The 22934-nt window shown below is 46.7% G+C and overlaps 1 protein-coding gene and 1 pseudogene across 3 annotated transcripts; one reads left to right on the top strand and one right to left on the bottom strand.

Moving 5' to 3' along the window:
* Positions 1-224: 224 nt before the first annotated feature.
* Positions 225-13144, bottom strand: LOC111152504 (kinesin family member C1). 3 transcript variants are annotated; one of them, XM_022510980.1, is made up of 11 exons: positions 12990-13144; positions 8258-8395; positions 8053-8152; positions 7031-7084; positions 6864-6914; positions 6254-6651; positions 4821-5600; positions 3839-4129; positions 3664-3737; positions 3461-3536; positions 225-315 (listed from the first exon to the last, which is right to left on the bottom strand). In XM_022510980.1, the coding sequence occupies exons 1-11, from the start codon at positions 12999-13001 to the stop codon at positions 271-273; spliced, it is 2019 nt and encodes a 672-aa protein (XP_022366688.1). In that variant the 5' UTR covers positions 13002-13144; the 3' UTR covers positions 225-270. The 3 variants fall into 3 exon arrangements, with proteins under 3 accessions (XP_022366688.1, XP_022366685.1, XP_022366687.1); XM_022510977.1 differs by lacking the exon at positions 225-315 and having other exon boundaries at positions 2720-3536; XM_022510979.1 differs by lacking the exon at positions 225-315 and having other exon boundaries at positions 2720-3536; positions 6254-6648.
* Positions 13145-21749: 8605 nt separating this feature from the next.
* On the top strand, positions 21750-22585 carry LOC111152455 (annotated as a pseudogene).
* The last annotated feature ends 349 nt before the right edge of the window (positions 22586-22934 follow it).

Genomic DNA, 22934 nt, shown 5'->3' with positions numbered 1-22934 from the left:
TAGGCGAGATTCCAGGAGATGGCCTCATAGGGAGAAAAGCTGAAGCCCTTGCTCTGCAAAACACAAATACTTGGCAGAGTAGATCCACAGTTTCCATTTTTACAGATATGGGCCATCGCTAATAAAGCCTTTATTTAAAGAAAAAAAAAACAACAAAAAACTGTTCTTTATTTGATAGACCCAGGTCACACAGAGCCCCTCCCCCCAACAAAGCATCCCTCAGCCGCCCCACCCCACCCCGAAACACACATGTAGGATCTGGATCTGTCTTCATTTCCTGTTGGCCTGGGCCGTACCAATAACACACTGGTTCACCTGCGGGCAGAGGGTTTAGACAGGATAAAAACGTTTTCTGAATAACCAAAATAACGGTTTTCTCCAAGATTGTCTCCCACTCCCAGTATTGGGGCTGCCCTCAGAAAATACTAAAACAAGGGCTCTGAAGGCAGGTTCAGGCTGGTCTCAGTTAAGGTTAGGTCTATGCCCACTAACCACACCAGGTCTGGAGTTGGTGAAGAGGCCTGCTTGAGAAGGGATAGAAGGAGCAGAGAGAGATGGAGTGTCCATTTTCAGAATACCGTAGCCCAGAGACCCCAAGCTCTCCCACCACTTACCGGTGAGTAAGTTAGACAAAACATGAATAACACTCATTTAAGAACTAAGTCTCCTTGGAACATAAATGATCCCAAGTCTAGGCAGGATATGTACAAGATGAATCTAGAATAAAGACTACTGGGAGATGAATACCCAACTTTTGTAGCAACATGGACGGGACTGGAAGAGATTATGCTGAGTGAAATAAGTCAAGCAGAGAGAGTCAATTATCATATGGTTTCACTTATTTGTGGAGCATAACAAATAGCATGGAGGACATGGGGAGATGGAGCAGAGAAGGGAGTTGAGGGAAATTGGAAGGGGAGGTGAACCATGAGAGACTATGGACTCTGAAAAACAATCTGAGGGTTTTGAAGGGGCGGGGGGTGGGAGGTTGGGGGAACCAGGTGGTGGGTATCAGAGAGGGCACGGATTGCATGGAGTACTGGGTGTGGTGCAAAAACAATGAATACTGTTATGCTGAAAAGAAAAAAAAAAAAAAAAGACTACTGGGTCCTGTCTAAAGGACACAGGAGCCAACCAAAAAGAGCTCCCACTGGCCAAAGATGGGGCAATTTGAGCATCAGAAAGAATAATGACTACAAAGGATATATATCAAATCCATAACACCTGTAAAATGACACCCCCCCCATATAAAAAAACTCACTTGGTCACCTTTGGAAGTTGCCAAGATACCAACTTCTAAGACTGAAAACTGATAAACAATCTAGCATTTACCCTGCCTTTCCTATATAGACTGGATTTCAGCGTAACCAAATACACGGCAAGGGAAAGTTCTTTATAAAAGAGACGAGACTAATAAATGTAAAGTTTAGAGAAAATTAAGCTCCCTAATGAAATAATACATGTAGGTGCGATCATTGTTCTATAAAATCACTAAGTGAAATCACTAAGTCAATAGGGAGTTTTCAAATGGTAACAAGCTGGTAACACCCAAATCCCATGATTGATTTTTATTTCATTAAATATAAAATAATTGGATATTAGGTGCCTCCTAATGCAATAGAAAGTATACGGTACTGTCTAAGTTTTCTTGTCAAGAAATATAAGCCTGATTCTAATCTGATCAAGCTCCTAAATCGACTAGATAACAAAAAGTTTGGAAGAAGGAGGAAGCAACCAGCCAAAATCCAGAATATGGTATATTTTACAGGATAAATGACCCTATTTCTTCAACAAATAAATACCATGAAAGAGGTGAGATTATTACGGATTAAAAGAAATTTAAGAGACATTTCGACAAGATGAATGGGTGCCCCTTGCTTTGAGCCGGATTGGGACAAGCCTAATAAATTCAAGACATTTCTGAGACAATCAGGAGAAATTTAATAACGCAATAACTTTAGGATACTAAAGAGTTTATGCTGTTGGCTGTTAATGATGTTGATATAACATTAATTGAACTTGCACGATAGCAAGGGGAATCCTGATCAAAACAGAAGCCCAGGGCAGGGTACCAAGGGAACAGACTACTTCCTTGGCAGCAACAAATGCTCATTGCGGGGAAGCCCAGGTACAGCAGAAGGGCACACCTGACCAGAGATGCTGAATAAAGCCAGAACCCACCATAGGGCTATACCCTCAAGAAAGGAGTAGTCAGAGGGAAAAATTATCCTCCAGAGACAGACAGTAAAGAAACTGTAGTGGCAGAAGCATTAGTCTCCTAGAGAATTCAGGGCATGCCTTCCCTCCACTTAATATTTAAGTGGGTTTTGGAGCCTGACTTCATACTACTTGGAATGGTCTGAAAAACATCTAAGTCTCTCTCTTTCTCTCTCCTTTTTAAGATTTTATTTATTTGACAGAGAGACAGCACAAGCAGAGGGAGAGGCAAGCACAGCTGAGGGAGAGGGAGAAGTAGACTCCCCAATGAACAGGGAGCCCGATGCAGGGCTCAATCCCAGGACCCTGGGATCATGACCCGAGCCAAAGGCAGACGCTTAAGCGACTGAGCCACCCATGCGCCCCTCTCTCTTTTTTTGAGAGAGAGACTGTGTGCATGCACAGGGCAGGGGGGCAGAGGGGGAGGGATAGAATCTTAAGTGGGCTCCATGCAACATGGGGCTTGACCTCACAACGCTGAGATCATGACCTGAACTGAAATTGAGAGTTGGACACTGAACTGACTGAGCCACCCAGGAACCTGCAACTAAGTCTCTTCTGATCCAGCGATCCCACTGCTAAGAAGCTTTCCTACTTAGATAGAACTACACAAATACAAAATGACGTGTATGGACGAGGTTAGTCAACATGGTCTTGTTTATAATAGAAAAAAGGGTGGAAACAATCCAAGTGTCCAGTAGAGGGAACTGGTGGATAAACTTTGGTGCAGCCACAGAGTGCAGTCCCAGGCGGACGTAAAAATAATGGAGGATCTCCGTGTGCTGGTGGGGAGTAATCTCAGGGCTGTCTTGCTAAGCAGAACACAGTACAGAACAACATACATATATGAAAAGAGAGAGAGATGGCTTCCGTATTAGGAGGAGGGAATAAGCACATGCATATTGTTTCTATTTGCAAGAAGAAACACCGAAAAGAAAGTAAAATGTTAAATGTTAAAAACGACTACCTCTACCAGGACAGGTGGGGAGAATGGGGTGCACAGGGGCAGTGGTAAAACTTCATTTTTGACCTCTTTAACTACCTATTTTTTAAAATTAAAAAACCTCAAGACCCAATAGCTGAAAATGGATCCAGAGAGGTGGTGCCCCAGATGCCTGGCAATCCTTTCCAGATGAATGTGCCCTTGGCCTGAAGGGCTGAATGGGCTCCTAAAGGGTCAGAATGAAGAAGTCTACAACCACCCAGGCGTCCTAACGGCGCCTGGGCTTGGTGGTAACTGCACCTTGGAGGCAAAGCGTAGGGAGTTGAGGGACTCAGAGACGTTCTCTTCTAGGGGGGAAATGTTCACGAACATGAGCCTGTGGAGAGAGGAGAGGGGGCCAAACCCCAGCATCAGTGGCTGGGTGGACACTGTTGCTTCTTTCCCGCCCCTGACCCTAGCGTCGCAGTCTCCACCCAACCGCTCTGTCTGTCCCTTTCACTCACATCTTAGCGCTGCCACCCAGAGAGTTCTGCAGCAGGTAGGTGAGCTTGCTATTCCGGTAAGGAACGTGGGACTCCTAGAGGGTTGGGGGAGACAGGTGATTAGGATAGGATAGGGTTAGGCATGAGCAGTCTCAATTTACCCCAGGTCCCACCGGCCCCCCATCCCCATTCCCACCTTGTTGCTCAAGGCCATGATGACCAGCCCCAGGGTGGATAGGCTGCTGTTAATGGCTTGTGTTTCCCGAAGGCGTTCCCGTTCCCCAGGGCCAAGGGCTAAGCCAGGGTCTAACCGCTCACTCCCAGCCAGGTCCACAAGGCTGAGGGGAGCCGCACACTGCAGGCCTCGTCCAGCATGCTCCCCAGAGATCTGTAGCTGGAACACACTGTGACTACGTGATGATCGCTCGTTCTGGGACGTGCGGGCCACTGCCCGGTTCTGGTGGGCCAGCTGGAGCAGGGCCTCCACCTGGGGATGGGAACAGCAAGCGGCAAAAGCAGTCAGGGGGTCAGCATACAGCTATGTTGGTAGCAATGAACCAGAGTCAGCGCCTGCCCTCTTGAAGATTTCTTTCTAGCCAGTGAAGAGACAGAATGACGCAGTATAACGTACAGCTAGCCAGTGAAGAAACAGAATGACGCAGTATAACGTACAGCTATGGCTAAGAGTACTAAGGAAGGAGATAGAACAGTAAGGAGTGTGAAGGTAAGGTGAGGGTTGCAATTTTCAACAGGATGGCCAGGGACAGCTTCAGTGCCTTAAACTCTGAAGGCAGTGAGGGGGCAAGCCATTGGAGGAGAGGAACATTCAGGCAAAAGCCCCAACAGGAGACTGTTGACGAGATGGCTAGGGAACAGCCAGGAGGCCAGCATGGCTAGAGTCAGCTGAGCAAGAGTAGCAGCAGGAAATGGGACCTGAGAGGCAGCTAGCAGGGGCCAGGAAGCCCTCGGCAAGTGCGTCACTCCACCCCCTCATTCCCTAAGGCAGAAAGATCGACCTCACAGCCCACTGGCCAGAACTGATGTGTCAACCCACCCACAAGACCTACTCTTCCCCCACCCTTCCACTCTCTCCTGTCCCCTCCCCCATCCACCTGCATCCTGGACCACCCTGAACACTCCTCCCCACTTCTCCAGTCCCAGTGCCCTTTGGGGCTTACCTCTTTCTCACAGGAGACAGGAACATATCGGGCATTGGTGACAGTAAGTTCCTCACTCCCCGGCCCTGCCCGGCGAATCTCACACTCACTGCCCTGGCCCTTCCGGGTCCCCGTGGCCAGCAGGTCTCGGACAGTCTCATTGTAGATCTCTACGTAGCTTGCCACAAAGCTGTAGGTCCAGCCCTGGCCGCCCAGCTCCTGGGCCACGGAGAAGAGGTGCCGCAGGGCCCGAGGGATCAGGCCCTCAACCTGGGGGTCTCCCCCAGGCCCGCCCTCCATGGTGAAGGTCTTGCCACTGCCTGTCTGGCCATAGGCAAAGATGCATACTGGGTAGCCATCCAGGGCTGACTGGACAAGCATGGCGATCTCCTCAAACACTTGGTCCTGTCCGCTCCCTGGTGGGAAAACCCGGTCAAAGGAGAAGTCGTGGCGGGTGGTGGGGGCTGGCGTCCCACTCAGGGTCCCACGACGCTCGTCAGTCCGGGAGATGCTGAGGCGGGTTGGAGGATCCGAGGGCCCACCGGGGCCAGAGGGAAACAGGAGGAAGCCCGGGGATGGGGTGGGCTCCCCCGGAAGGACAGGGCGCACCCGGCAGAACACGCGGATATTGCCTTTGAGTTCCTGCAGCTGGTTGTGCAGTCGCCGGCGCTCCATCTCTAGCCCATGGAGACGTTCTCCTTGCTCCACCAGTAAGGTCGCCTGGGTGGCAGCCTCCTGTCGCAGAGATGCCACCTCCGCTTGGCTGCCCGACAGAGCCGCTTCCGACGCCTGCAGCCTCCTCTGTCCAGAATGGAATGGACACAGAGGGTGAGAAGCACAAGGATAAGTAATGATGAGGCAGGGGGTGGAGCCAGGGTGGTCCCTGTCCCCGAGGACTTCACAGTCTGCTAGGGAAAGAGGTAAGGAAAGTAGGAATCATGGTACCAGATTAGGGAGTGTTACGGGTTCCCCAAAAGGGTCACAGGGACAATGGTAGTTAAGCTAATGCCTGAGAGTATCAGAATAAACCAAAGAAAAGACGGAGAACAGGAAGAATTTTCCACAAAGAGGGACGTGCACTTGCACATCCTGAAGAGAAGATTGAATCATTTGAGAAACTGCAAGTAATTCCATCTATTTGGTGCTCACCAAGTAGGGAAACAGACATGAGAAGAGGAAGAGAAAACACTGTGGGGGTTTCTGATCAGCAAACAAAGAGACAGAGGAGGAGCTGGAGGACTAGGGGAGACACAGATGGAGGGGGGGCCTTGCTACGAAAGCAGTCAGGGTAGGGAGAAGTGGGGCTGAAGGCAATATATAGTCAGAGAAGTGGGCAGGGGTGGAGAAGGACAGAGGAATACTGCTGGAAAGAGGTGGCCAGGGACTCCAAGCCCAAAGAGCTTCAGGGTAACCCAGAAAGGAGGGTTGGCGTTTGGTGAGAAGGTGGCCCTTACCTCCTGCTCCTCCAGCTGGGCAGCCAGTCCCCTTCGCTCCTCCTGCAATCCCACTTGTTCTTTCTGGAGCTCTTGCACCAAGCCCTGCTGTGTGCCCAGCTGCTCTTCCAGCTCCAGGACATGGGCCCTGAGGTTCCCCAGCTCCTGCTGGCCCTGCTCGGCCTGGGCCTGCACCCTGGCCAACTCCCCTTCCAGTGTCCTGCACTCTGCCCCCAGGGCCCTGGCCTGTTGCTGGGCCTCCTTGAGCTGGTCCTGCAGCTGCTGGTTCTCCTGGTTTAGTGTCTGAGTCCTCTCCCGACAGCACTTCAGCTCGGCACTTAGGTCACATAACTGACCCTTTAAGTCCCAGGCTGGACGTTTGGTGGGTTTCTTCCCTCCCAGCACGGGAGGGGCAGCTGCTAAGATGGGTATAGAACGGACAAAGGTCAGGGAGGTTGTGGCTTTCCATCTCTCCTCCCTCCCAGCCTTTAAGGCCTCCACACCTGCTGCTACATCTCTTTGCCCTCCACACAGGGCAAAGGGAAGAACCCAAATGAATTTTTTTGGGTGCTCACCACCTCCTCTCTTCCCTATCCCAGCCTCTCACCTGGTGGCTATGCTGGGCACCTACCTCCAGGTTTCTGGGCAGGAACGGCAGGGCCTGGTTTCTGATTCTTCAACACTAGAGAATCGGGGAGTTAACTTAAGGAATCACATCACCACTGTCTTCTGCCTCCATCATCTCCCTTTACACATACCCCAGATCTCCTCTCAGCCCCAGCTCTGAAGAACTATTACCTGTGCCTATAGCTGTGGAACAGCGGGGTCCTGTCTTCTTGGCAACTTTGGGAGCTGTTGGGAGATGGGAGAGGACAAAGTAGACAATCAGTCTCAGGGGGACATGAACTCTGGCTGGGCCAGGCACAGAGTAGTTGCTTTTTTTCTGAGGATTAGAAATAAGATAACTTCCCTCTTCCCTGAAGTCTGGCCAGATTCTGAAGATATCCTTCCCAAGGCAGATATTACTCAAGACATGAAGAAAGGGGCACCTGGGTGGCTCAGTCAGTTTAGCATCTGCCTTCGGCTCAGGTCATATTCCCAGGGTCCTGGGCTCCAGCCCCACATGGAGCTCTACATCGGGCTCCCAGCTCAGAGGGAAATCTGCTTCTCCCTCTCCCTTTGCCCTTCCTGCCCCCCACTGCTGCTCACTCTTCTCTCACTCACACTCTCTCTCTCTCTCAAATACATAAATAAAATCTTCAAAAAAAAAAAAGAAAAAAAAAAGGACACCAAGATAAGCAAAAACAGCAGGGGGCAGAGCCATGTGTCAAGTGCATTACCATTTATATATATAAAAAAAAAAATTGGAGAACATGTCCAGATTTGCTTGAACGCCCACAGAACGTCCTGGAAGGGATAGAACATCCACAGAATGCTCCTGGGGAGGGGAACTGGGTGGCTGGGGAACAGGGGTAGGAAGGAGACTTTCCACTGTGTAATGATTTTTGTGCTTTTGGAATTTGGAGGTGGAGGGCGTTGCAGAAGGAGAGGGAGAGAGAATCCCAAGCAGGCTCCACACCCATAGTAGAGCCTGACTTGGGGTTCCATCTCATGATCCTAAGATCATGACTTGAGGCAAAATCAAGAGTCAGATGCTTAACCCACTGAGCTACCCAGGTACCCCTTGTGTCTTTGGAATTTTGAAACAAGTGAGACCTATGACCTATTCAAAATAAGCTAAAATTGGAAGACAAGAAATAAGAGAGCTGAAGAGCACTGGACTTCTATGCCCTTGGTTTCTGCCAACTGCTAGAACCCACCTGTGGTCTGGCTTTGTGTCTGTGGCCTCACAGTGAGGGCTGGTGGTCTGGGGTGGGACGTAGCAATTTTGGTCACTGTGTCTAGTCCTCGTGTCCTTTTCTGGAGATAGACAAGAATGGGGTCCATTTACTCTCCCTGATTGGGTTAGACACACACACACACACACACACACACACACACACAGCTTTTCCACACCCAGCTCACCTTCTCTGGCTCCAAGGCAGCCTCCATCCGGTCAGGTCCCCTCTTAAACCTGGTTCCCGGGAGAGGCAGGCGAGAAGGAGCCTTGACCAGGGGCCTCTTCAGCTCTACGTTCCCCCTCACTTCCAACAAGGGGGACCTCTGCTGGGAAAAGAGAGACCCTTCAGACACACCCTAGAGCCCAAATGTCCCAAGAACTCCCTTCTTTGGTCCCCTAGCCTAATTCTCAACCACCAACAAGCACTGACTGAGGACCTCTTGTGCACAAACCGAGGCCAACAGATCATGTGCCAGTGAAAAGGCACAGAGAGAAGCGGGATATAATGCAAAAGTGGGAGAAAGCTCTAAGGGAAAAGTTAGACGATGCTGGACTTCAGCTAACTTTAAGGGTAGTACTTATTTTTTTAAAAAATATTTATTTGACAGAGAGAGCATGTACATAAGAGAGGGAGAGTGGCAGGTAGAGGGAGTGGGGGAAGCAGGCTCCCCGCTGAGGAAGGAACCTAATACCAGACTCAATCCCAGAACCCTGGGATCATGACAAACGCAGACGTTTAACTGACTGAGCCACTCAGGCACCCCAAGTGTAGTACTTAAACAAGCACAAAGATGGGGTGCCTGGGTGGCTCAGTCGTTGAGTGTCTGCCTTTAGCTCGGGTCATGATCTCAGGGTCCTGGGATTGAGTCCTGCCTTGGGCCCCCAGCTCAGCGGGAAGCCTGCTTCTCCCTCTCCCACTCCCCCTGCTTGTGTTTCCTCTCTCGCTGTATCTCTCTGTCAAATAAATAAATAAAAACCTTAAATAAATAAATAAACAAGCACAGAGAAATGGACACTTTTTTCAGATGGCAAAACCTCAAACACACACATGATATGGCTGGGAAACCAACAGGCTCTTTCAGCTGCAGTGGAGAATCATAACTGAGAGAGAGAGCAGATGATCCAAAAGGCTGAAGACTAGATGGGAGGAGCAGATAATATTTTACTTTTTTTTTTTAATTATTTTTAGAGAGGGAGAGAGAGAGAGTCTTACACAGGCTCTACAACCAGCCCGAGCCCCATGTGGGGCTCAATCTCATGACCCTGAGATCATGACCTAGGCTGAAATCAAGAGTCTGATGCTCAACCGACTGAGCCACCCAGGTGCCTCAAGTGGGTAACATTTTAGAATTTGTTTTAAATGCTTCCTCTGTATCAACTTAATCCTTACAGCAGCCCACTGAGGAGGAGCTATTATTAGCCTCATTTTGCAGATGAGGGAAGGAAAGCACTGAGAGGTAGAATAGCTTGTCTAAGGTCATCAGTGAGTAAAAGGCAGAGCCACGGTTAGAATCCAGACAGTCTGGTTCTGGAGGCCATGTGTTTAACTGCTGGACCGTATTGACCCGTAGGACTTTGATGCCAGGCTAAGGGGGAGTTTAGGTTTTAGTCTTGTTTATGTGGAAAACCAGATAACAGTTTCTGATCAGGCACAGGAAAAATATACAAAAAAGCCTATTTATAAAAAATAATGAGTTGTAAGTAAGCTGACTTGCATGGAGAAGACTAAGAAGCAACATGACCCGGTATGGAGATCACCAAAGTAGAGGTGTGTGTCAGGGGTGGGGGGAGCAGTGGGAAAGACAGACCCTCTCCTAAGCACCTCAGTTCAGTGCCTGGAGATTATGTCTGTTTCATGGCTACTCCTGTCTAGGGTGACCAACCATTCTAGATTGCACAGAACTAACGGGTTTCTGAGGACACAGAACTTCTCAGTGCTAAAACTATCTCTGATCCCACAATCAGGAGAGCACTATGTAGACAGATCAACTTCTGATCTTCACTATAGTTAACTTTTAATTCCAAGGCCAGTGTCTCTGCCCTTTGGCTTACTTCATTCATTCAATATTTACTTAGTGCCCTGTTATGTGCCAGAAAATGATCTGGGTTTGGGAGTAACAGATGTGATCCCTGCCTCCAAAATACTCATGAAAAAATGGGGAAGAGAAGCATTTAAAGAGATTATTAAAACTTTACTGACAGCTACCATAATAAGTGCCCCAAGGAGGGGTTGAGCATATAGTTCAGAGGGGAGAGTGACAGAGAATACTTCTAAAAGGTCTTTTAAGGCAAAACCTTGAGGATGAGAAAGAGTTAGCCAAGGAGCTTGGGCCAAGGAAGAGCATCCCAGGCAGAAAGCAAGGAGGGGTGTATGCAAGGAACGTCAAGTTGTTCTGTTTAGCTGACACATGGAGTATGCGCGGAAAGTGGGGAGATGAAGGGAAGGGATTGTGGCAGTCAGCATGCCATGAAGAGTCTAGCGTTTACTGAAGGCAAGAGGGACCTTGATGATTTTTTCAGAATAGTAAGACTAGATTTATACCAAAATAGCAATGTGAGGAATGAATGGAAGTAGATGAGGGGTATGACAGGCAGAAAGAATGTATCATTACTTTCTTCCTTCATCCAACAAGGATTTGTTGCACTAAGATTTGTTGCAAGACTGCTCTGTACCAGACACTGTTCTAGAAGCTGGGGTGAGAGTAATGAATAAAATCCCTGCTCTCCCAGAAGTAAATTTATAGAGTATTCTTTCCAAACTGGAGTACCAGAAAATTAAGCTCTTCAAAAAATGATCCACTTTCTCAATTCTCCCAAAGATGTATACACCTCTTACCCTTCTAGAAGCATAAGAGAGAAGTTAATTCATTAGATATAAAAGATGCATAGAGCTTAATTTTCATGGAACTCAGCCGAGAGGGGCTGTTTTAGGAGCTTGAGGGCTAAGTAAAAATCCATTTGAGAGAAGGCTGGCAGTGGGAATGAAGAGGAGGGCTGGATTACTGGAAACCAAGTATTGATCTAACTAGGAGCTGGCCTGGTGAGGGAAGGTAGAGGGCAGGCAGTGAGGGAGATGGAGGAGTCCAGGCTGATTCCAATGATGCCTGCCACATTTCCAACAACCAAGAGAACAAGAGGAAGGGCTGGCTTTTCTTTTTTAAAAAAATTTATTTGGGGCTCCTGGATGGTTCAGTCAGTTGAGCATCTGCCTTCGGCTGGGGTCACAATCCCGGAGTCTTGGGATCGAGCCCCACATTGGGCTCCTCCCTGCTCAGAGGAAAGCCTACTTCTCTCTCTCTCCCTTTGCTGCTCTCCCCTACTGTGTGCTCTCTGTCAAATAAGTAAATAAAATCTTAAAAAAAAAAAAATTACCGGAGAGAGAAAGAGTGCACTTGAGTAGGGGGAGGGGCAGACGGAGAAAATCTTCAAGCAGACTCCCCACTGAGTGCAGAGCCCTACATGGGGTTTGATCTCATGACCCATGAGATCATGACCTGAGCCGAAACCAAGAGTTGGTCGTTTAATGGACTGAGCCACCTAGGGGCCCCTATTCTTGTTTCCTAATTAAACTTTTCATTTAAAACTCATTGCAGATTCACATGAAGTTGTAAGAAACAACATGAAGAGATTCCAAATACCATGAGATATATTCAAGGATGTTTACAGTGCATCCCTATAGAGAAAACTCTGGAACAATTTGATGCCCTGGTGTTTTAAATTTTAGTTTACTGGTTTATTGTCTTTCCTTACATTAGGTTGTGAGCATAAGAACGTATCTGTTTTGTTCACAACTATATAACTAGTATAATGTCTGCTATATGGCATGAATCAATACATTTTTAAAGGAATGAAACTAGAGTCCACCAGTGGGGGAACACTTAAACTGTGATATATCCAGACCACAGGTTTTTACACAAATAAAAAGGGAGGGGAAAAAAAGGAGGTGACATTATTTTTCCTACTGCCTGCAGAAATGTGCACCAAGAATAGAGTTATTTAACATGACACATTTCCCATCTCCCTAAGAATGGCAGCTTCTCATAGAATGGCATCTAGAGAGATGACAGGGATTAGTCTTGTTTATCGTTGCATGCCAAGTATCTACAACTGAGCCTCGCACACAGTACGTGCTCAGTAAACATGAGAAGGCTTCCATTATTTTACATGTTACAATCATACTGCTCTGCTCTTCGGCTCTCAGGATACAAAGAACATCTCTTCAGGCTGAAACTTGTTTTGGGTAAATCTGATAGTAAACAGTAAACAGAGAATCCAGACAGGAGCCTTTTTCTGTCAATACACTCTCGCTGTCACACATCTCTCTCCACTGGGGAGGGGAGACTGCAGATGGCTGTGGGGCGCAGTAGGTCGCTGATAAGAAAAAAGAAACTAAGTCAAACCAGTCTCAGGGGGGCAGAGATCTCTGTAAAACCTGGAGAAGGAGAGAGAATGAGGAGTCCTTCCGTTCAGATTATCCCAATCCCTCTATCCCTTCCAGCACTCCAAAGCGACAGCAACAAGAGAGGACTGGAAAGATCCTCAGCGGGGATTTGGCCTCAGGTACCATTTCCCCAGCGGCAGACGGAATCTCAGATCTCTTCCTTCTCAATCACACACTGCAATCGTGGGTAGGAACCGAGAAGTAGGTAGGAGCCAGGCAAGCCTGAGAATCCGAAGTGGGAAATCCTAGAGACATGAAAGTGTGGAAGGGTGTATGGGGCTCCCTGAAATCAGGGGAGGACGGGCTGTCATGCATTCCTACTTCCTGGGGCTGCTTCCCGCCCTCTCCGTCCGTCCTATCCACTGTGCGGGGACGCACGGACTTTCGCCCTCCAAACAGGCAGGACCAAGGCGGGCCGGGAGCCGAGGAGGCTCGCCAGCATCGGGGGCAGGAGACCCAACGCGGCTTCTACTCACTTGCGGCTCCATGTCCAGATCCGTGCCACACGCTCCAGGAGAGCACAATGGAAGAGGACACGGCGCCGGGGTTCCTGGCACCCGTGTTCTCTCGCCGGCTCGCGACACAAAGCACGCGCGCTCCGGACTCCGGTGGCTATCCCGATGCCACACCCGCCACTTTTGAATTCCAACCGCCGCCACCCTTCTCACCTCCCTCTGCACGCAAGGGCCAATCGTCGCCGTCGCCACAGCCGAGGGCCAATCGCAGCGCCCTCCGCCTCCCGAAGCCACACCCCGCCAGGCGGGCTCCTTCTCCTTCCTGCTTCGCGGGCGTCGGGGAGACACGCTGGTTTGTCACACTTCCGGCTCCGCTTCCACCTCCCTCACTCTCCCCTCCTGTAGCAGTAGTCGCGCTGCACTTCCGCTCGGCTCCGAGCTGCCGTGCCTTGCGTCAGAAAAGTGCCTGGAACGCGCCTCACGAACGTAGCTGGTGTGGGGGCCGGAGCGCGGGAGGAAAGGAATCACGCGTGCGCAAACGGGGACCCGGTTCCGGGGCGGGACGCGACGAGCCTCCCCTAGCGACTGCATCCGGGAGCGCACTCGTTACTCTCGACTGGTTCGTCATGATTGCGGTTGGTGGTGCGGGGCGTCTCCGCGGGTTTGAACTCCCGGGAAAGCTTCCAGAAAGTGGGAGCAGGAGCCCTCCGGCGAGTGTGAGAGTGGCCGCAGCTGCTCCTTCCCCAGTCATTTTGGCATTTTTTTCACCAAACTTAGGGAGCTTGGTTACAGCCTGGTGCTCCTGGAAGCCCGGCAGTGGGGATTCGAGGCTCAGAGGAGTTTTCTCTGCAGTCCCCCTCATCACCCTACCTACTAGGTACCCGGGCTCTGATACTGGTGCTGGGGAGCTGACTTCGGGCCTTCGGAGCCTCGAACCCACCGATGGCATACGGCTTACATTTATGGAATATTTGATGTTTTTCAGGCTGTGTGCACGTGCATTATCTCTTAATTGCTAAATTCACTGAGCTCTTACTATGTGTCGAGTGTATTGCATCTTTTTTTCTGCAGGCTGGACGAAGGAGGCAGGATTAGAAAGGTTTAGAAAGTAACAAGCACAAGGTCACACTGCTGCGTGGGAGTCGATCTAGATTCCATTAGCTTCAAAATCCGAGCTGAAGGTTACCTCACACTACCTCTTAGTGTCAAAGACACCAAACCCTTACCTGTGAGTAATTTGCAGGGAGGTTCTACTGCATTTGGTCGTCGGAGTTTCCAACCAACCTGCAGATGGGATGGGATTTTATGGATGAGACTAAAAGGCAGGGGGGAGTCTGTCTTGGTGCATTTTTGGAGATTGACAGAACTGGAATTTAAGCCACATATCTTCTACTCCAGTGCTTGGATTGAAACCTGCTTGTGGAGGGAGCAGACTGTGGGGAAACACAGTGTCTGAAAACCGGGTGGTCATCCCCCAACCTTTGATAGATTAGGAAACCTACAAAAAGTAGGAGCTTGAAAATAAGAGAGAGAGAGAGAGAGAGAGAGAAGAGGAGTGAGGGAGGAAACAAGAAGATCAACTTGTGGGATGGGCAAAGAGGGAGAACTGAGAAGAAATACAGCAAAAGACATTTCTCAAAGTTATAATGAAGTATTAGACCAGGAGAAATATGGACCCATTAGTACATTAAAGGGGAAACAGTTTACTCATGTCAATTGATGCATTAAAATCTACTCAAAATATTCAACATCTGCTGGTGTTAAAGAACATCTCATAAACTGATAAAAGACATCCTCAAAAATCCTACAGCACACATCATAATAATGGTGGAATGTTGAAAGCATTTCTATTAAGACGAGAAACAAGCCAAGACTGCTTGCTCTCAATAATCCTAGTCAATGCAAGGAGTTTAGCCAGCCCAACAAACAGCAGCAACAAATATATAAGGATTGGAAAAAACCAAGAATATCAGTATTTGTGGATGATATAATTGTGTGTGTAGCAACCCTAAAAGAAAATCGAGATAAAATTGGTAAGTGAATTTAGCAAGGTTGCTGGGTATAAAATCAATATAGCAAAAAAATCAGTATACAAAATGTATTGCATTTCTAGCATCAGCAACCATCAGCGAGTATAACTTTTAAAAGATATTTGCCATTTGGGGTGCTTGGGTGGCACTTAAAGCCTCTGCCTTCAGCTCAGGTCCCACATCTGGCTCTCTGCTCAGCAGGGAGGCTGCTTCCTCCTCTCTCTCTTTCTGCCTGCCTCTCTGCCTACTTGTGATGTGTCTGTCAAATAGATAAAATCTTAAAAAAATATATTTGCCATTTGAGGGGCACCTGGGTGGCTCAGTCAGTTAAGGGTCTGACTCTTGATTTCAGCTCAGGTCATGATCTCAGGGTTGTGAGGACTAGCCCTGAACTCAGTGGGGAGTCTTCTTGAGAGTTTCTCTCTCCCTCTCTGCGCCCCTCCCCACACATATGCCTTCTTTCTCTATCAAACAAATAAATAAATAAATATTTAAAAATAGCTTGCCATTTGGTTACATGAACATATACATATATGAAGTCAAGGTGTACACTTGATCTGTGCACTTTGTTAGGTTGTGATAAACATTTTAATAAAAATATACCATTTGCCATAGCAACAAAAATATAAAGTACTTGAGAATAAATTTAACAATAGGTATGCAGGCCTTTATGGATAAAATGATAAGCTTTATTGAACGATATTGACAAAAATCTAAATTAATGGAAAGCCATACTATGTGCTTACAGAGAAAGACTTGACATTGTAAACATGTCAGTTCTCTCCACCACCTTGGTGTTGGGCCAAAGGGGACAATGAGAGTTCTCCATGCCTAGTCCTGGTAAAGTCTCACCCATCTGCTCGTGGCAGGAGCAGGCTGAGTGGGACCGCCCTTGGTGGTCCTTCACTCCTTCTCAGATTTTCTCCTGCAAGCTGAGGAGGATTTTTTAGCTTGGAAATCACATTCCTGAAACCTTCATCCCTTCCTCCTCCTGCTTCTCTTTCTGGCTTGTCTGGCAGGTTCCTTCTTTATTGCACAGCCCTTTGTAAACCTCTCCACAGACGGCAAGGTGTACAGTAAAGTTATCTAGATTGTCTGAAAGGTGTCAACCCTTTACCCCCCATCCTACATCAGCAAATTCTCTTGTTCACTCTCCTGGAAGGTGTATTACTTAGGCCTTAACCCTTGCAGGTATTCTGCCTCTGTTACTGTCGCCCACAACATTGGTTGTCACTACCTTGATCCTCAGACCCCTTGGTCTCAGAGTAGGGTGACGATTCCATGACTATGTACTGATTTGTACACTTTAAGGGTGAATTTCATTTCTTAAAACTATTATGAAAAGCTTTAATGGGTCCTTCAGTTTTCAAGTACAATTCATTCAACATTTCTGAAGTGTCCACTCTTGGCATGTACTGTGCTAGGCTTTGATGAAGACAAACATAATCTCTTCTCAGAGCTTCCAGTTTGGGAGTGAAGGGATAACAGACAATAAAATACTACTATATGGTAAAAGGAAGACAAGTGCTGTCAGGTCACCTTTCTCAGAAGTGAGGACCGGAGGAGATATTTCCAGAGGAAGGGCTCCTCTTGGCTATGAGCAGCGAGATAAGTAAGCGAGTGGAAAGAGCAGCTTCCATCCTGACGGGAGTGGAGATGTGTCAGGCCAGGAACTGAGGTCCCAAAGGATAGGTCTAGTTCTGTGGGTCTGAGAGGACCCAGCCAGAGGTGGTTGATTTCCCCTAACATTGTTCTGCCTTTATCCTAGGGTGTTATTTTGTAGTATATCCAAGGCATGGATAGCTACCAGTCCTGTGAAGGGAAACCCACTCATTTCCACGGGAAGTCATGGGGAGGAGTTGGTTTTGTGGCTTATTCTGGAGAGGAAGACCTCCAGTTTTTCCCAGAGAATTCCAGCACTGTGGTGACTGTAGGGGAAAGGGTGCCGAGGAGCTCTCCAGGGGCCCTTACACACTCACCTCCCGAAAACACAGCGGAGGAGGAGCCCTATTCTAGATCACTTGCCCCAAATCCACAAATGATAATTACGGATCTTTCTTCAGGCACCGAGATTTGAGTAGCCCATGGTAGAAGAATGTAACTACCATTAGGTCTGAGGTGCACTATCTGCCTTTTGTCCTCCAGGGAAAGAAGTATTTGGAGTGGGAGAAAAAAACCCATATTGTCTGGGTTGAGCAGGAAGTGAAGACCAGGCAATTCAAAGTGTGCCGGGGCAGGGGGAATATTTTTGCATTTGTACCATACAAATACCTTACACAATAAGATAAAAGAATGAAAAGAAAATGAGAAAAATGAAATATGTTTCCTTGTCAAATTGGTACCCCCCATACCTTAGTGCTAGAAACTTCTTTCCTAGAAGTTTAGGAAACTCAAAAGCATCGATGCCTCATAAAGTAACGTTCCAATTTAAGAATTTAAGGAAATAATCAGAAATGTGTACAAAAACTAACAAAAGTAAAGTGCTGCAAACAACCAAAATTTCTACCAGTAGATGATTATTATCTTTTTAATTTTTAAAATTTAATTTTAGGGCACCTGGGTGGCTCAGTGCGTTAAGCCTCTGCCTTCAGCTCAGCTCATGATCCCAGAGTCCTGGGATCGAGTCCCACATCTGGCTCTCTGCTCAGCAGGGAGCCTGCTCCCTCATGCCCCGCCCCCCCCCCCCCGCCTCTCTGCCTACTTGTGATTTCTCTGTCAAATAAATAAATAAAATCTTTATGAATAAATAAATAAATTTTAATTTTATTTCATTTTTAAAGATTTTATTTATTTATCAGAGAGGAAGAGAGAGAAAGAGCTCACACAAGCAAAGAGAGTGGCAGGCAGAGAGAGATGTGGGCTTCCTGCTGAGCAAGGAGCCCGATGTGACACTAGGTCCCAGGACCCTGGGATTATGACCTGAGCTGAAGTCAGACACTTAATCGACAGAGCCACCCAGGCATCCCATTTTTTTTTTTTAAATATGCTCCATACCCAATGTGGGGCTTGAAGTCGCAAACCTGAGATCGAGAGTTGCATGCTCTACCGAGCCAGCCAGGCGTCCCTTCCTCAGGGGATGATTATTAAATAGAAGATGACAAAACTCTATGACCTGATGCAAATTTAGTTTACATATAATTCTAATACCATGTATATATTACATACAGTACACGTATTGGGGCAGTGCATCTTCTGTGTCCTGTTACCAGTGATTCAACCTGGAGCCCAAACTGACATAGCCCCGCCCTCAGGGAACTTAGAGCCAATTAAAGAGATGGACCTTTTTTTTTTTTTTTTAAAGATTTTATTTATTTACTTGACAGAGAGAGAGATCACAAGCAGGCAGAGAGGCAGTCGGCGGTGGGGGCGGGGAAGCAGGCTCCCCGCTGAGCAGAGAGCCAGATGCGGGGCTCCATCCCAGGACCCTGGGATCATGACCTGAGCCTTGGGCAGAGACTTAACCCCCTGAGCCACCCAGGCGTCCCTAAAGAGATGGACCTTAAACACAGGGCCATATCATTAGAAGACTCCACAGTAACAGGCAAAAAATAAATTATAAGTTTTAAAAGACCGTAATTCAACTTTGGTTCAAATCAGTTACAAGTGACAGTGATGTCTAATGGAAAGTGTTACAAGAAAAGAACTTCAGTGACCTGAGATCTTTCAGTGCAGCTTGGGTACACGTACAAGCAAAGCTATAGGTATAGACAGTAGGTGTCAAGGTGGACTCCAGGTTACAACAGACCAACATCTGGCCAAGGGGAAGAAGCTTTTTCAAAATCAGTTTTAGGTAGGCTCTGTCTCTAGCCAAAGAGTAACTGCTATTTCATTTTTTTTTTGTTGTTTCCATTTCATTTTAAAAAGTGGGATAAATGTGGAATTTAAGAAACAAAACAGAGACTCATAGGGGAAGGGAGGGGAAAATAAAATAAGATGAAATCAGAGAGGGAGACAAACTGAGGAAACAAACAGGGTTGCTGAAGGAGCAGCGGATGAGGGCAATGGGGTAATTGGGGGATGGGCACTAAGGAGAACACGTGATGTAATGAACACTGGGTATTAAACACAACTGAGGGGTGCCTGGGTGGCTCAGTGGGTTAAAGCCTCTGCCTTCGGCTCAGGTCATGATCCCAGGGTCCTGGGATCGAGCCCCACATCGGGCTCTTTGCTTGGCAGGGAGCCTGCTTCCTCCTCTCTCTCTGCCTGCCTCTCTGCCTACTTGTGATTTCTCTCTCTGTCAAATAAATAAATAAAATCTTTTAAAAAATAAATAAATAAACACAACTGAATAATAACACTACTTCTGAAACTAATGATATACTGTATGTTAATTGAATTTAAATAAACTGGATTTAAATTAAATTGAATTAAATAGTAAATAAATAAATAAAAGTGAGATAAAATCAAGGTAGCCTCTGTGATAGGCTACTTTTACCTCCATAAATTATAACCTAAAATTTAAGGCTTTTTTCATTATAGAAAATTGCATTTGTCAGACCATTTGTTATAGAAAATTGTGTTTGTTCACTTCAAGTTAAAATTATATTTTGTTATATGAAGTTACATTTGCACATCAACCTTATATTGATAGCTCCATTTGAGACCTTGCCGATTTCATTATAGTTAATCATATCTACATATTATCTTGCCAAGTTAAATTCCAAATCTACAGTTTCCCTCCTTGTGAGTTATTCAAGTTAAAAAAAAAAAAAGGTATTATAGCACAGTTGCTTTCGAAAAACATATCACTGCGGGGCTCATGGGTGGAATAGGTTAAGCATCTGCCTTAGGCTCTGGTCATGATCCCAGGATCCTGAGATCGAGCCCCACATCAGACTCCCTGCTCAGTGGGCAGCCTGCTTCTCCCTCTCCCTGCTCTCTCACACTCACTCTCTCTCAAATAAATAAATTAAATTAAAAACACATCACTGCTTCTGGATTCTCCACAAAGGAAAGCATTTAGGATGCAAAGTACATGAAGAAGTCTATCCCCTGGTATATACACTACATTAAAAATTGTGTTTGGAAAGATGGGATTGGGAGGGAGACAAACCATAAGTGACTCTTAATCTCACAAAACAAACTGAGGGTTGATGGGGGGAGGAGGGTTGGGAGAGGGGGGTGGGGTTATGGACATTGGGGAGGGTATGTGCTATGGTGAGTGCTGTGAAATGTGTAAACCTGGCGATTCACAGACCTGTACCCCTGGGGATAAAAATATATGTTTAAAAAATAATAATAAAATTTAAATTTAAAAAAATTGTGTTTGGAGAAAAGAGGAAGCGTAAGAAAAAGAGTAGGGAAAAATAATCAAAAAGCAAAACTTTTCACTATTTTCAAATGTCATGTGACATGGTTATGATACCTAGTTGCCTTGAGATGGAGGATTAAATCTCACCCCGCCCCATCTCCCCTCACCCCATCTCAACATCCGTTGAGATGTTTTTGAGGACACAAAGATTGGATGGGGAACATTGGAAAATTCCTGTTTGCATTGTTCTACCCAAAGACTAATAGAGATTTTTAGTCCATGTGGTAATTATTCCCCCAGTGACTTTCCAGTTCTCAGAGAGATAAGAGAACTCCTGACATTAACTACAACAGATGGCTGGATGCTCTTTTGCCATCTCTTCTTCTCCCTGCTCTTCCAGACTATCCAAACACAGATAACCGCACAGATTCGGATAGCAGGGGAAGCAAGATGGGGGATGAGAACACCCATGTGACACTGGGCGTGAGGGCACTTTCAAAGGCCAGGGACCGTCTAGGCTCCATCTCAAACTGCTACAAGAATGTTCTTTTCCACCATGTGTCCAGATCACAAAATTGCACTACTACAAAGCACACTGAATGTCCTACAGAGTTTCTCATAAATTTTCATATCCAGACTGGGAAATAGCTGATCATGAAAGTAGGGTAGAGATTGGGTTAGAAGAAGGAAATGTGGCTTTCTGTATTTTAGCATCATTTCTTTGATGGGAAATGAAAGGTGTTAAGTAAAAAGGGGGTGAATGTACATGATTCCTGTCTTGAGAGTGAAAGAGTAAGGTCAATTATCCCTCTGAAAAGCAATGTCAAAAATCCAGGGAAGGGGCGCCTGGGTGGCTCAGTGGGTTGAAGCCTCTGCCTTTGGCTCAGGTCATGATCCCAGGGTCCTCGGATCGAGCCCCGCATCGGTCTCTCTGCTCGGCGGGGAGCCTGCTTCCTCCTCTCTCTCTGCCTGCCTCTCCGCCTACTTGTGATCTCTGTCAAATAAATAAATAAAATCTTTAAAAAAAAAAAAACCCAGGGAAAACACACCCTTTAAAACAGGTCTAAGAAACCATCTTCCCTTCTTTGGTCAGTGCTCCTCAGAAAAAAAATTAGTCATAAAAGGAAAAAAAAAAGTGTTACTACACTTAATAATGTCTTGCTTCATTTTTATGCAGGATGCAAATTCAGTGTAAGAAGCACTCTGATCAGGGGCGCCCGGGTGGCTCACTGGGTTAAAGCCTCTGCCTTCAGCTCAGGTTATGATCCCAGGATCCTGGGATCGAGCCCCGCATCTGGCTTTCTGCTCAGCGGGGAGCCTGCTTCCCCCACCTCTCTCTGCCTGCCTTTCTGTCTGCTTGTGATCTCTGTCTGTCAAATAAATACCTAAAATCTTAAAAAAAAAAAAAGAAGAAGAAGAAGAAGAAGCACTCTGATCAGTAGCTGCTTCTTCAGAAAGGCAGCCGTTAGTGGCCTCCCTGCCCCTGGAATTTGAAATGTATTTAACCTGGTCAACTTGGGCCTGGGTGATGCCAAGAACAACATCCAAGGGGCCAGAAATTGGAAGACAACACACTTAAGTGTATGCAGAAGCCTATACCTCAGTCCTGACAGTAGGGAAGAACGCCCTGGAAGAGTCTTATGAAAAAAAAATTGATTCTTGATCATAAAGAAGAAGTGGAACAAGAAGCAGATAATATTCTGAAGGATGCCAATATCAATGGTGTTGCCTTCCTTGTGGCTGATGATCCATTTGGGGCTACAACATACAAGGATCTTATTCTGAGAGCAACAAAACTGGGAATCTCTTATGGAGTTATTCAAAATGGTTCCATAATAAATGCTATAGGCTGCTGTAGTTTACAGTTGTGTAAATTTGGAGAGATAATTTCTGTTGGTTTTTTGGGCACTCAGAGACCAGAAAGCTTCTTTGACAAAGTGAAGAAAAGACAGAACAGCACGCACACACTGTCCTGGATATAGAAGTAAAGGAGCAGTCTTTGGAAAATCTCATCGAAGGAAGGAAGACCTCTGAACCTTCTTGTTATGTGAATGAAAACCTAGCAGCGCAGCAACTTCTGGAGATTGTTCGGTATCAAAGAATACGAGGAGAAGAATCAGTAGTTACCAAGGAGACACGTGTTAGCTTAGCCAGGACCAGAAAATTGCAGCTGGCACTTGCAGCAAACGCGTGCTATGGACTTGGGAGGACCATCACATGCCTTAATTATCACAGGAAACAACATGCATCTGCTGGAGATGGAGATGGCTCAGGCGGTTTTCCGTTCTAGCAAAATAGCTCAGAATCCCGAAGCCTTGATGGACTTTACATACTAAACAATACATTCTGTATTGTTAGATAATTAATTTCAGTCATATATGCCTCTACACGTGTTCATACAACAAACTGAACAGTTCTTTTGGTTTATCTAATAAATGTAAAACAAGAGACCAAGAAGATAGCTGTTGACTCAGCAATTAAAACACAAAAAAGAAGTCTTTATTGGGGGCCAGCTGTGGCACAGAGCCAGGGGCACAGCTGTGCTCATGACACAAAGTGCCGGGCACACAGCAGAGACGGGACAGACACAGTCCCTGCCTTTTTGTTGTTTTTAAGATTTTATTTATTTATTAGAGAGAGAGAGAGTGTGTGTGTGGGTGTGAGCATGAGCAGGGGGAAGGGCAG

The sequence above is a fragment of the Enhydra lutris genome, unplaced genomic scaffold (genome assembly GCF_002288905.1).
Source record: "Enhydra lutris kenyoni isolate GAN:26980312 unplaced genomic scaffold, ASM228890v2 scaffoldscaffold28, whole genome shotgun sequence".
Lineage (NCBI taxonomy): Eukaryota > Metazoa > Chordata > Mammalia > Carnivora > Mustelidae > Enhydra > Enhydra lutris.
Note: the sequence above shows the minus strand (reverse complement) of the source record. Positions and strands in the feature narration are given on the sequence as shown.

What these genes read in the sequence shown, in the direction of transcription:
- LOC111152504 (XM_022510977.1), bottom strand. An exon ending in GACACAAAGCCAGACCACAG is followed by an intron (nt 7,085 to 8,052) that starts GTGGGTTCTAGC and finishes ATCTCCCAACAG; the next exon opens with CTCCCAAAGTTGCCAAGAAG. An exon ending in TTCCACAGCTATAGGCACAG is followed by an intron (nt 6,915 to 7,030) that starts GTAATAGTTCTT and finishes CCGATTCTCTAG; the next exon opens with TGTTGAAGAATCAGAAACCA.